Source organism: Chenopodium album, chromosome 22, assembly GCF_948465745.1.
Source record: "Chenopodium album chromosome 22, dcCheAlbu1.1, whole genome shotgun sequence".
Classification (NCBI taxonomy): domain Eukaryota; kingdom Viridiplantae; phylum Streptophyta; class Magnoliopsida; order Caryophyllales; family Amaranthaceae; genus Chenopodium; species Chenopodium album.
Genome location: NC_137855.1, coordinates 14,560,286 through 14,575,272, shown reverse-complemented (window position 1 = coordinate 14,575,272; position 14,987 = coordinate 14,560,286). Strand labels below are relative to the sequence as shown.

Here is a 14,987-nt window from a genome sequence, read left to right as displayed (position 1 = left end):
CTCTCTCTGTCTCTCTCTCTCTCTCTCTTCTTTCTCCTCTGCTTCTCTCTCATTCTCAACAACCATTATCTCCGCCGCCTTCTCTCTCTCAACTGCTTCTCTCTCTCAACTGCTTCTCTCTCGTTCTCTCTCTTACCTTAATTAGGGCTCATTGATGTTAGGGCTCAGTTGCAAAATCGAAAATCTCCCCTAAAACCATAAAACTCCGGCGAACGCTCAACAATGGCGGACGGAGGCGGCATGGAAATCTCTCTCGACAAACTCCCTATCAAACACCTCGAAATCATTGAAGAATCCGGCGCTGAACACTTCTCATCGACATTATCTCTCCTCCATCTTTACAATAGCTTAATTTGACCTAATTTTTTCTGTAATTTTTGGTGATTTTGATTTGAAGTTGTGGAATATTTTCAGCGAAATTGAATACGAACAGAAAATGGTGAACTTGATTGAGACTTCGCTTGGGAATTGAAGAGAGATGCGAAGAAGCAGAAGAAAACGAAGGAATCATCAGCGCCCTCACATTGCAAGGGGTGATTGAGAATTTGAGATTGGCTCATCAAGAGCTCTATGTTATCATTGATCTAATTAACACTGTAAGCTCCTTTCACTACGAATTACACTGTTTTTTTTTTTTTTTTTTTTTTTTTTTTTTTTTTTTTTGTACAAACAGTGATTTTATTTAATCATATACTTATTTTTTTTCTGTATATCTTCTTATTCTGAGCTGAAATTGGGGTTTTACCTGTGAATTTTGAATTTTGCGCCAAAAAAATACTTCGTAGTAGTGAATTGATTCAAAATTGAGGTTTTATGAAGTTAAATGAAGTATGAATGCTGAATTTTGTAATTGGGAGTGTTTTGGTATTTAGAGTGTGAAGTATGTTTATTAAGATGCAAAATTGATGGTGTATGTGAAGTATAAATGATTAAAATTTAGAATTGTGAATGTTTTTTATGCGAAGTCGGTTGATTAAGATACAAAACAAGGTTCAATAACCTCTTTCTAGTCTATAATTTGGTCACGCTTCAAGAGGTAACTAGCACTATTCCAAGCTTTATAATTCTCTCTATTATAGATTATTATATACTCGCATAATTAATACTTTTTTTTACCAGTAATATAAACTTCTGAAGCCTCTGCTGTCTCAAGCCAAATTAATTTGGCTTCTGAGATTATTAGGCCATTGCCCCCCTCATGTTTCTTTAGTGTCTATGATAATGATGAAATCAGTGGTTAAAGTTATTCCATGTCCGCACAGGGTTTCAATAGCTCTATTCAGGTTCTGATATATTATCTATATATTTTTATTAGTTGGACTAAAGAGGAATCAGACAGCTTTCTTATGAAAAGATTTTCCCTTATGGGTTGTCCATGACTCCACGCCAAGTTTCTCTAGAGAAGGTTTTGATCTTAAGATGTCCATTTAACGGGTCCAAATTGTTGATTGATCTTAGATTTTATTCATGCTTTTTCATAGGTTCCTAAGGGCCATCTTTCTGTAGAATTGAACTCTAGGTACTAGTTGGATACTGGGTTATCATCCTTATCTAAATAGGTAGAGCACATAACAAGTGCCTCTATATCCCCCAGTCATATGCTGAAGGTGGAGGTTCCACTTGTTATTATAGAAACTCTTCTTCCTTTAAGGTTGGTCTCACCTTTAATCTTGCTTCTTATTGAATTTGGACTATGTTAGTTTTCAATTTTTCATAACAAAATTTATCCAAAACCTAGCTAATTCTATTATTCTGGGTTATCAATAATCATCAAGACTTGCAGATTGCAATGCTTGTTAAATTTTGGCTAGTGCCTTGTAATTTAATTTATTTATTTTTGGTTCCATTTTCGGGGAAGGGAGAGATTAGTAGATGAAATTTTTTTTCGGATGTCCTCAAGCAAAACCTGAGTGAAGTCTTAACATCGTTTTTCTTGCACTCTGATTTCCAATGAGATAGGCCAAGGCCAGGGTAGGATGAATATGGTACAATCTTTACTTAAGTATATCTAATCCTCAATGGTGGCTAGCATGAATTTATGATGTTACGAGTACAATTATTATGACCAATTTGCGCTGCTTCACCATTCTGTTTTTCTTGTGATGCATTTGCTTTTATTTGTATTTTGTACCTTATACTTTTGATTGATGGTCTATCTCTTTATAGAGGGGACAACTACAAATGGGAATTTCCTTCTTCTATTCAAAACTGGCGCTTTCAGAGCAAGACCTCCTGTTCATCCTGTGATCCTAAAATATACATATCAAAGATTAAGTCCTGCCTGGGATTCGATATCTGGAATGAGTTTTATGTTTTTCATTTTTTCATTGTTTGATTGAAAATATATAATGAAACTCATAATAGGATCTATTATCTGCAGGTACGGCATGTAGTTTTTCTCCTGTGTCAATTTGTGAACTATATGGAGGTGATGAAGTTGCCTATTGATTACCCTTCGAAAGAAGAGAAAGATTATCCCAAATTATATGCCAGTAATGTACGGAAGTTGATGGCTGATGAGGTATGGTTTCCCTTTGACTACTAATGCAGCTTAGTACTTTTGTTCATTTGGCATGACTCAATTGGAATTTATTCTAAGTTTCTGCTTGATTTGATGGTGTATGTGAAGTATAAATGATTAAATTTTATAATTGTGAATGTTTTTGATGCGAAGTCGGTTGATTAAGATGCAAAACAAGGTTATGTCCTAGTTGATTTTGGCTTTCAAATAACTGTGTTTATTACCTTAATTTTGATTAAGGTGAATTATTTGGCATTTGAGTACGTGTGAGTTGTGACTATATATATCAGCACTTTGTTGGAACCTTTTTACCGTTGGCTTCTGGGATAGGGTGGTTGTCCTGAATAATGCTTTAATTTATTTATATGCTAATCAGGAATATTTCAGCTTGTTATTCCATTTTTTCCAAATAACTTATTTGGGGCAAGCTTCATCTTGTAAGTTGTAACTTGTCTTATCAAAAGTGCTGATTGGAAAAATTTGGCTAATTGTGCATGTTGAAGCTAATGATGCAGTTATCGTGGCTCATATGAATAGGCCAAAACCATTGCCAGATGAAGCCTTGTCCGACCTTGCAATATCTGCTGCAAATAAGCTGCAGTGTTTTCTGGAATCGTCATTGTTAGTCTTTTTGTATCTTTCACCTTACTCTACTAATACCCCATTAGTGTGTATGTTACTGCAACTTAACTCTTTTTCCCTGCTTAAAATAAAATGATGTGTCATAATAGTTTTATCTTGAGGTCTAAACTTGCAGTTTACATGAACATTTTCTCTTAGTTGCTTTTGGAATAAATTTTACTTCGAGTGTTTGATTGGTTCAGTATGGTTGAATTTGCTTTTTGTTGGAAATATTCTGTGGTGCTAATTTTTAGGGGTCAAAATCAAATTAGTTTTCTGATAATTTGACTTTAGATGATGATATTTTTGTATTCTGCTATTGTGATTGATTCTTTGTTATTATGCATTATTATTGATGCTGCTGCGATGTGCCTATGTGGTGTGATTGTGAGATTTAATTATTTCAAAATATAAGGGCTAGTAATACCTCCAATAGACCAATGAAATTGCAGCATAAGTGCTCCTTCAATGGCTCAAGCCGCCTGCAAATTTTCTAAATTGTGGGTGGCCTGGCAAGGCTGCAGCTACTGCTGCCCTGCCGAGGCTGCTGCTGAAGGGTGGCCTGGCAAGGCTGCAGCTGTTGCTGCCCTGCGGAGGCTGCTGCTGCTGCAGGTGGCGTGCAAGGCAGCAACTACTACCCTGCCATGCTGAGGCTGTTGTGTAGTTGATGGCTAATATGAGGGCTAAAAATAGTGGAGCCCTTGATTTTTTTTTCCTTCCCTTTTGGTATATGTTGGTGGATTGATTGTTAAAATATGTTGCAAGTTTTGTATAATCTTAATTACTTATTGTTGATCATTCAATACTTGCATAGAGTTTAAAGCACGGCACAAATCAGAGAACCTAAGCCAGTGGCGGGGCTTCGAACGCTGCATTTCTGTTCTGTACTGCTGCTTCGGAGGAATTGGAGCTACTGCTGTCTAGTAATTGTGATGCTGCTGCTCTGCTGGTGATTGTATGTAGGAAGTTGCTCTTGTTATAGTGAATATATCCAATGTATTTTTTTTCTTTGTTTTTTGCAAGTGTAAAATTAAAGTTTATCAATGAAATTATCAGTTTCAAGTATATTATGTATATATATAACAGTAAATTGTAACATTACAACATTTTTTTTATGCAAATATGTAAGTTTATATATATGTTAGTGTTTATTTATCAATTTAAGTGAAAAAATGCAAAATAAATAATTTTTTTTATTTTTTTTGGCCATTATTAGCACCGGTTTTGAACAAGAACTGGTGCCAATAACCCCTTTAAAAAAAGCAGGAAGGGTTATTGCCACCAGTTATATATTGCCACCGGTTAACCGGTGGCAATGCTTGTTCTTGCCACCGAACCGGTGGCTTTTTATTGGAGTATTGCCACCCCCAAATGCCCAGCGAATCAAAACTGGTGGCATATGGGGGTTTTGAACCGGTGGCTAAATGCATTTTTCTTTTCGTGCCTTTTTGTTTTCCCTAGCCTCAACGGCTGCCTTCTTCGCTAGAATTTGCTTCTTGCAGAGCTGGGCGACAGACTTAGCCTGAGTCTTCTCAGCGTCCATCATTCTTCTAGCTTCGTCTACAAAAGGCAAAAAGAAAGTTAGGATATAACAATTGAAAGAATTGAAGTACATAAACACAGTCGGCAAATGCCGGATGAATGAGTATTTCTACCCTTGGGAAACATTGGGCTCAACCCACAGGCGGACAAAAAGGCTTCGTCCTTAAAGAAGTCCGGGTGGGGGATTGTAGACACCCATTTGTGTCTCCCCAATACCAAACCCAGTGATGAATACCTTTCACGCCGAACCATAATCGAATGAGGTGAAAGTGTGAAAAGTCAAGTGTTGCAGTTTAGTTTTTTTTATTAAATTCTCTCCCTCTGTTTTGAAAACAACCTTTATTTTATTAAAAATAGCCAATCCAGTTTAGTTTGGTCTGTATTAAGGGTCCGATAATAGTGTAGTTAGATGGGGTTCGCAAAGACCTTTCCAACAATATATTGTAAGTCCAATTCCGATTAATATTGAGGAAATTATGGCCAAAATACTAAAATGGGCCCGTTTTATTCTTTACATACGGCCCAATGATCTAGAAGAGGGCCCAATGTTAATTATTAATCCTAAAGTTATTAGGATTAATTGTAATTTTCTAGAAATTAATTATAATTATCCCAATTAAAGTTAGGGAAGGAAGACAAAGATAGCTACACATAACTCTTCTATAATAGGACACACAGTCTCTATCAACCCTTATTCTTGCAACTACCTGGTACGGAGTGGAAGAACAAAGGTTCAATGAAGATTCGCCACCTAACTAAAGCCCTTCTTCCTAGCCTTTTGCAAGGTATCCCTTTGAGTGGGCAAAGAAGTGTCATCTCTGGCTTTACATAACCTTTCTCAACTATCTCCCAAGCATCTTGTGATCCTAGCAAGGCTCTAATTGCCCAATTCTCACCATTCTATTTTGTAAGTCTAGGAAATTGAAACGGAACCAAACCATTCGCCATTCCATATTCACCAGGAAATTTGACTCCAGATGGACGCCAAGTACGCTTTCGCGAAGGTATTGGTGGAGCTTGCGTAATGTAGTAGTAGTTAAGGCTACATTGAAGTCTTTCTTTTCTAGAAGGTTCTATTAAATTCTAATAGAGTTAGGATTAAAAATGATGAATTTTTATTTGGAATAAAATATTATTATTATTTTTTTTTATTATTTTATTATTTTAATTATGTGATTTTAGCTTCCCTACGGATTCCATAGATCAAATTTGATTAAAGATCGGATTCTGCGTGGAAAGCGCGTGAAAGCCAGGTTGTCGCCAAACGACAAGTCTGTTGCCTCGCGACAGAGTGAATTTCTGGCGACAGCGTGTAGTTTTATTCCTTATCAAATTCTTTGATTTCTGGACTATTTTTCTTATAAATAGGGTCCTCGACCTCCGTTTTCGATCATCAACTCTCATCAAGGTTTACTTGATATTCTTCTCTCTCTTTCTAAACCAACCCTTTTAAACACAATACCACATACACAAGACTTAGAAACATCTAGCCAAATTCGTAGTTGCCTTCGCCCTAGACGTGCAAGGTTTATAATTTTCTGAGGGTTTGGTCCCAAATCTAGTTTAAACCTTATTTATCTTATTTCTTTAGTTTAATTTTTTATTATTTTCATTGAAGTTTACTAATTTGTGTATTTTGTTATTAGAAAGAGGTACGGGGCTTCAAGTAAGTAGATTAGCTTATTATTTTGTTGTAATGTAGAAAGCATGTTTATATTGTTTTAATTCCTAGTATCATGTTAGGATATTATTTATTGCTTTCCAGAATCATGTTTAGGTTGCCTTTTACTCTTTTCTAATAGCATGTTAGTACCATGTTAGGTTTAAAGCTTTGATCTTTGATGTTTAGTGACATGCTAGGATTTGTTATTAATCTTGTTAGTATCATGCCTAGGATATTGCTATTATATTAAGCTTTATTATTAATATGATTTTGATTATTATTATGATTATTTATTTTTATTATGTTGCTTGATATTATTTATTATTATTATTTCCTAATCACGCCTTTTGTGCATGTTAAAAGTGAATTTGTACTTGAAATCACGCTGAATAAGATAATTAATAATTTGATTTAGGCCAATATGATTTTAATTCAAGTGATCGCCAATAATAGTTTTGTTTGTGCATTAATATTCAACCAACATAGATTAAACAGGTTTAGGATAACCTAATGTTTGCTTGTTAGCCAAAAAGTGCACATGAATACGAGTAGAATAAAGTAGAGGCCTATTTTATAGGGCGGGTCCTTTCTTTTGTAGATTGGATTCGTACCCTCATCCTCGAACCCTATTTGGTTCAAGACCTTTTGGAGTTGACGATCTCATGGATGCTTAAGGGGTGTAACCTTCACCTCGTGATTGGTTTACATGTTCCTAAAACTTGTTGGCAAATCTTTTGCTCTCTTTTCTTTCCCTTTGGACGCCACCATAATTAAATGTATGACCTCAGTGGGGTTCAAGCTTGGGATTATAACGCTTGAAATATTCCCTACAGGGATCCAGTTCCTTGGCACCACTATGTGAGACCCATCCCCCAAGGGCTCAGTTGTGGTTTTGAAAAACTCCGGCTCCATTATTTGCTCCCTGTCCTTGGTAGATAGCGCAGGGAGTTCGCATTTTTTGCCCAGAAGCGCTGGCTCCTTGTTATATCGGCGGAGTATTTTGCTATGCCTCAAGGTGGGGGAGGAGATCAAGTAAAACTTCTCCTTCCACCCACCCCACTTGGACACTTTGTCCAAGTACATCAGAAATTCTGGGAGCGTGGACAGAGTGTACCACGCCCCATACTCGCCTGGGGCCTTGCTCAAGTAGTGCATATGAGCGAAAGCGGTAAAGCTGGGCTCAATATCTTGAAACTCGCAGGCGGCGATGTAGCTCAGGATGTTGACCCAAGAGTTTGGGGTCAGTTGCCAAACCCCCAAATCGTACACTTTCAATATTTTTCTTATTCCTCGGTGAAGGGGGAACCGGAGGCCGGCTTCTATTACCGCCTCATAGCAGACAAAGTAGTTGTCTGCATTCTCTTTTGTATCGTCCCACGCCATCACTGCGTTAGCAGGCGGGACGATAATATCCCATCCCTTTCCAGTGGGTAAATCCCTATTTATAGAAGAGTGAAGCGGGGGCATCCCCGTCACCCCTCCGTTAAAACTAGCTGTTTTTACTGTTCTCCCCTCCTAGGCGGACACGTGTCATAGGGGCCACAAGGCCTGCCACGTGACCCCTGTGAGGGGCAAATGTTTGGGATATTTTTACCCTTGACACTTGGACTAATGATGGAACGCCACGTATCAGAGGATGGCAAGTCATCCCTGACCATTCCCCAGCTGACACGTGACACTCTTAGATACCTCCTCTGAATTTGTGGCCTTCAAAGACCCAATTCCCCAAAATCCACTATATTGAGGCGCAGCCCACCTTACCTAGGTCAGAATGAACTAGGGGAGGGAACTTTTCCCAATGACCCTATACATAGGGAGATATTTTTACCCATTTTGGAGACATCTACAATCATTTATTACACCTTTTTTCTCTCACATCAGAGAATATCTGAGCTTGGAATCCAAGCAGAACCCCACCTAAATTTCCGCACTTTTTACTCCTCTTCAAGTTACTAACTTGACCGTTGGAGGCGGAGCTCCACCATCCGGAGTCTCCGTTGTTTTGCAAGTACAGCCCCAGCCAGACCAATCTTTGTGACGTAACTCTCCCGAGGGATAAAAACACCCAAAACACCTGGAGTGCCACGTGTCAGGCTGGGATTGGTCCATTTTGGACTGACCCTTAGGTCACACGTGTCACCTTCTTATTGGATCACGTGGCAGGGGTAAAATTACCCTAAACGAGGCCTTCCAAAGGGAGGTTTGATAGGTACCTGTACATACATATCAAGGGGCATAAGAGACATTTCAAATGGAATTTATTCATCTCTCTCCTCCTTTTTCTCACCCCCATGTGCTGGATTTAAGTGTACTGCTGGGTGATTAATAGTATTACTAGATGATCAAATAGTATCATTGAACATTTAGTGATTCAATGTTACTAACTACGTGTAGAAATAGTATCACTACACAGTCAAAGATATTATATGAGCTTTCAGTGGTATATTTAAAACTGGGCCAACGTGCCCATCTCTCTCCTCCTTTCTCTCACCCCCATGTGTTTTACAATACTTTTCAATATTTTAAGGTTTGATATGTATTTGCAAATACATATCAAACCTACATTAGTACTTCCTCACCCTAAACAATTTACATCTTAGGTTATCAAATGTCTCTATTCACACTCCAAAAACTCAAGATATTCCTACTTTTTAAAGTTGTTTCTTTAGTTATGCTTACAAGTACATGGACATTTTTGTATTTTTTTTCCTCTTTTTTTCACACTGCCAAAATATTGTGCTCAACCAATATGATGCAATCTTAAAAGAACAAAGGTAGAGTTTAATTGAAATCAAATAAATATAAATATTGGTAAATTTATCTATCAACCAAAGTGATATTTCAAATAGTGCAACTGCATAAAAGATCAAAAGAAGTAAATAACAATTAAAACTCTATTTGTCTCTAATTTTTTGCACTAAACTTTTCAATTAAATACAAAAACTTATATTAGTAAAATAAAAAAAATACAAAATAATTAAATGAATCGAATAAGATCTTACAAAAAAAAAACGTTTTTGACCCAAATACTGCCAAAAAAAATAAGATTACTCCATACATTATAATCAATGACAATTTGTGGTCTCTTATAAAAAAAAAAAAAAAAGAAAAAAAAAAGAAAATTTGTGGTCAGAAATTTAGACCCAAATACTGCCAATAATAGAGGGGCAAAACTTTAGACCAATACGAATAGGGGTGAAAGTTCGGTTTTCGGTTTGGTTTTTTGCCCAAACCGAAACCGAACCACCATAATTCGATTTCTTGATTTTTTAAACCACACCGCACCACTTTAGCTTTGAAATCGAACCAAACCAAACCACCTAAATTTCGGTTTTCTTAAAAAAACTTGAACCACACCGAATTTTCATATCAAACATCATAAACATCAAATTTTGCAAAAAAATCCAAACCAAAACACACCAATTAAAACCAAACCAAATAAAACGAAACCAAACCCATTTATAAGTACATAATTAAACAAGTTTTAACCCAGATCCGCAAACATTCCTAGACATAATTACTATAATATCGAATTGCTATAAATTCAAAAAATTTAAGATAAAACCCTAATTTCATTGAACTAAAAATTGGAATAAAAATCACCGAAATATCAGAAAAAATTGGACAAAAATTAGTAGAAAAAAAAACAGAAACCAAATTAAAAGATAGAAAAAGAGGACAAACCTCACATTTCACCGAAAAAACGTCGAATTTGGGTTTTTAATGGTCAAATTCGACCATGATATGAAAACTCTAGATCTAGAGTTTTCATAGTCGAATTTGACATGAAAAACCTTTAGTTGATGGTGTTCGAAATCAAAACCTTTAATTTAGTTGATGGTGTTCGTTAATGGTGAAGCGAATTCGAATTTTATTAATCAAAAGCTCGATGTTTTCGTTAATGGTGGCGAGGAGAGACAAGAAAAACGAAAAGAAAAGAGGAGAATGAGACAATGAAAGCGAAGAAGAGGAGAGAGAACGAGAATTTGGGCGAAATCCGGAAAAGAGGAGAAGAGGAAAGGAGAGAGAAAGGGTGGAAAGAGAGAGAGGGAGGCTGAGAGTGATTAGGGTTTTCCTATTTTTCATTATACTAGGGCATCCTACGCGCGCGATGCGCGCGGAGGGGCTAGCTCTTGCAGAGAATTTGTATTGGCATGTATTTATACCATTGGTTTGGGTGGTAGACTTGGTAATTTTAATACATAGTTACGTACACTATCTGGTTTATGTGTCTATGTGGTGAATTTGTAGAATAGTATAAGAAAGCCTCCAAAATCTTTTAAGACAATTATTTTTTAAAACCCTAAAAAGTTTGATAGTGTTTTTTCAAAACTATTATTAAATAATATTTAATTGATTTGCATCCCTTCATATTTTAAGCGCTGAGTGTTAGTTTAGAACTCTTAATTGATGTGCATGTTTCTATAATACTTAGGGCCTGTTCTCATTGACAGAACTCAGCTGAACTGAACTGAACTCAGCTGAACTGAATATTTTATAAGAGAAGGAAATTAGGAGCTGAACTGAACTAAACTGAACTGAACTGAGCTAACTGAACTGAACTGAATTTCAACATATGAGAACAGGACCTTAGTGTAATAATTTTAGCATGTTTTATTCAAATGATTTTTTTGTGAGCTGTGGATGACCTGTGGTCAAATGGACTATGGAGTAATAATATGTAAAATGTTGCAGCTAAAACTTAATAATGTATATTTTTTCCTCTTAAATTCTCTCAATAATTAATACCAGCTATTTTTTTCCTACCATCGATTGATTTCCCTTAATTTTAGGATTTTAAGTTCTTTATACCTCTTGATAACATACGTCTACTCAAATATCACTATACTATTTAATACGAATCTCAATCAAATTCTATAACATTTTTTATATGTAAATTTCAAAAGCTAATAAACCTTAACAATAGTTATAATTACAGGACAATAAGATAGCAAATAAGAAGAGCAATTACAAAAGAGTAAAAATAAACAGTATCTTGGTTATAAACCGTCTCTTTGTATATACAATTTTTTTGCTTTTTAAATAATAATAATATCATATGAAGTGTAAAACATTAGAATTTTTTTATTAAAAAAACTGAATTAATTGATGATATATGAATAAAGAAAAAAAAGGCATTAAATATATTAAGAAAAATTTGTTCAAAAGGACCACTTAAACGGTCTCTTTTGTTCAGAAGGACCTATTAAGAAAAAAGTTGTTTAAAAGGACCACAAAAGACAGTTTGGGTTGTTGAGGGGGAACAAGGCTAATTTTCACGCAAGTCAACGCCGGATTCCGACGTTGACCGTCACGTGCATGGCACATGACTCATTAATTTCACCAAAATTTTTGTTTTTTTCCTTTTTCTTCTAATTTTCAAATTAACCCCAATTTAACCCAATTCAATTTCATTCTCTCTCCACCTTACTTTCTCTAGAAGCATTATTCATGGCATTTACTCTTATTTGCCATTGTTAGTGAGGTCAAAGCATCAAGTTAATTAAATGGCTAATGAACATTAATTTCACCACAAGCAGAAAACAAGAACAACATCAACCCACAACGGGTTAACCCTCCTCCCACTTCACTAGCGGCAGCAGCTGGGCCACCTCCCCAACACACCTCCGCACCTCCACCAAACAGCCGAAACAAACACCTAACGAACCCCACAACTACCTAAATCCACAATGCTTACCTTGTGCGAATTATCCTCAATTGCAGTGTGGATGAATTTGTTTGGAAATAAATACGAAATTACGTATTGAATACAATCTAAGGTTAGAAATGAGGAGAGAGAATGAAATGGAAAAAGGGATAATTGGGGTTAAGGGCAAAAATGGGTGGAAATAGTGGAAGAAGGGAAAAAAAATTTGGTTCACGGTTCAGATTCATGGTTTGTGCTTTGAGGAGTGAGAGAAAGAGAAGAAAGGGAAAAATTAGGGGTAAAGGGGAAATTTGGGGGGAACTAGTGGAAAAGAGGGAAAAAAAAGGAAATAAATTTTGGCCTCAAAATAATGAAGCACGTGCTTGGCACGTGATGGTCAACGCCGGATTCCGACGTTGACTTGCCTGATAATTGGCCTTGGTCCCTCTCAACAACCCAAACTATCTTTTGTGGTCCTTTTAAACAACTTTTTTCTTAATAGGTCCTTCTGAACAAAAGAGGTCGTTTAAGTGGTCCTTTTGAACAAATTTTTCATATATTAATGATAATTAACATATTAATGAGGGTAAAAAAGTAAATACACATTTTGCACATAATTTGGTACACATTTTTGAGGGTATAATTGGTAGCACACTATTCCTAAGAGTTATTTTCTACTTTTTATAAGGTAGGGATACCTAGGGTATTTAGGTTTGGGCCAAGGGTTTTGTAGGATTGGGCTTATAATTCGGTTTGGTTCGGTTTTGTTCGGTTTTTCAATTTCCCGAACCGAAAACCGAATTTTTTTTATTTTTTACATCGAAATCGAACCACCCTCCCAAAAAACCGAACCGCATTCCTTATTCGGTTCGGTTTTGCACCGATTCACTTTCACCCCTAAATACGAAAGGAGTAATTGTCAACATGTGATACAATAAATTTTTATTTCATTACAGAGTAATTGGTAGTGCAATAAACACAAAGCATAAAAATACATGCAAGATTTAATAACCCAATTTAGGAAACATAATTCATAAATTCTTCATCCAATAATAGAGCACTCATATACTCAGGCAAAAGAGCCACTTGTAAATCCACACTACCCGGACCATCACCACCCGTTAAAGCTGTTAGCTTACCGTCAACTCTGTTGGTATACCCGGTACGAATAGCCACCGGTTTACCAAGACCGAATTCGGCCCTGGATAAATAAAACCTGTGTGAACCACCCACTACCACAAAATTAGTCCCAAGCGATGTGAACCCAGGAGACTCAATTGTAGGACTCTCACCAGAAGATAGCACCAACGCATGACGGGCTATTTTGTCATTTATAATATCTACCTCATCATGTATTAGCATGGTTGCGTAACTTAACCCATTTTTGAGCAGCTCACCCGCCTTTGCAGTTACGACTGCAGCCACGTAACAGTTGCCAAAGTGGTCTGGAGACAGTGGCGGATCTAATCGAGACCTTATATTTACTGCTAATGCAAACTTGGTTACTTCATCAGATGGAAGGTTTCGAGCTCGGGTGATGCTCTGCCAGATAAACCCACACAAGGCTTTAAATGATGACAGTTGTTTCGAACTATTGTTGGCCTCGGCGTTAGCTTTAATCTTGAGTTTTGACATTGTTGCAGCTGAGAAGTGAAAGACTCTTTCTCTTAGTAAGTGATCTTTGTCGGATCGGGTTATGAACTGGTTTGGCTCCTTGAATGGAAGTTTGATTGTTGGAAATCCTTCAGAAATTGATGGAGGGAACTTCATGACTGGTTTTCGTAGTATAACACCTTTTGTTCCTTCTCCAGAAACAAATATGTCAGATAACACGTTAAGAAAATGAGACAAAGATGTACCGTCAGCTATACAATGGTTAATGCAGCATCCGATAAACAACCCATTTGCCACCTCTGTCATCTGAATAGATAGCAATGCACTTGTGTGGCCGTCGTGATTGACTTGTCTCTCGCCAAGATCAAAAAACGATTGGACCACCAAAGGAACGTCTGTGGTAGGGTTGACAATGTTATCAATAGTGACGTGTAAGGCGGAAGCATGGATGAGCCTAGCTCCAGGGCCGGATTTGCAATCGACGAAGATAGAGCAACTATTCTCTTCGTCGTAGGTTTTAGTAACAAGACGACCAGCCAAAGGATAAAAGTGAACAAGGGCATGAGAAAGAGAGAGTTTAAGCTTGTCAAAGAAATTTTTAGATTTGTATGATGAGGTACTAAATAAGAGACCATGTTGTGTGTTACCTAATGATAGCAAAGGAAAGGCTAAGGGACTTAGGTAATAGTATCTTTCTGAGTCACCGATGTCGGAATTTGGACGGACAAAGCATTCTGATATAAGCTCAACCGGAGACATGCTAATGTTCCGGACAAAGCATTCTATAATTCAGAAATTGTGGTGGCAGAAATTGTATGCCTTAGTCCAACTTTATAGAATAAGGACCGACAAAATTATATCTTACACACATGATAAATTATTATCACACTACATCCAAATCTTCCAAAATGATTGAATTTGTGAATATAAAAATTTGTGATTTTCCAATACTATGTAAATTATATTATCCACACATTTCAATAAACACAAAATTATATCTTACACACATTATGATAAATCATTATCACACTACATCCAAATCTTTCTGTGAAGGTAGTACATCATTATCATTAAAAAATATATGAGTACAAATTATATTTCGTATTATCGTTGTCAAAGCAGTTGGTAAATCAGATATCAAGTACGAGTAATTTGTAAATTCATAAACGATGTCAACAGTCAAAGGAGTTGGTAAAAAGATTTGCATGTAAAACGCTAGAAGTAAAATATTGAGAATAACAAGCATTATTTTTTGTTTTTTTTTCCTTTTTATTTATTTATTTATTTATTTTTTTTTTTTTTGAGGGGAGCATTATATTTTTGTTAATTAGGCATGTTTGAGTTCATTTCAAATTCTCCACAAATTCTTTTCAAATTCA

At 36.3% G+C, this 14,987-nt stretch overlaps 1 protein-coding gene and 1 long non-coding RNA gene across 2 annotated transcripts; one reads left to right on the top strand and one right to left on the bottom strand.

The window, feature by feature from the left end:
* LOC145605223 (uncharacterized) lies at positions 1–4,279 on the top strand. Its single transcript, XR_014105015.1, has 4 exons — positions 1–596; positions 2,167–2,521; positions 3,025–3,142; positions 3,957–4,279. It is a non-coding gene; the product is annotated as an uncharacterized LOC145605223 (long non-coding RNA).
* Positions 4,280–12,921: 8,642 nt separating this feature from the next.
* Positions 12,922–14,450, bottom strand: LOC145605457 (putative acetyltransferase At3g50280). Its single transcript, XM_081661512.1, has one exon. The coding sequence runs from the start codon at positions 14,365–14,367 to the stop codon at positions 13,012–13,014; it is 1,356 nt and encodes a 451-aa protein (XP_081517638.1). The 5' UTR covers positions 14,368–14,450; the 3' UTR covers positions 12,922–13,011.
* Between the last annotated feature and the right edge of the window lie 537 nt (positions 14,451–14,987).

Bases quoted from the DNA above. Each gene is read 5' to 3' on its own strand.
- LOC145605457 (XM_081661512.1), bottom strand. From the start codon at position 14,367: ATGTCTCCGGTTGAGCTTATATCAGAATGCTTTGTCCGTCCAAATTCC.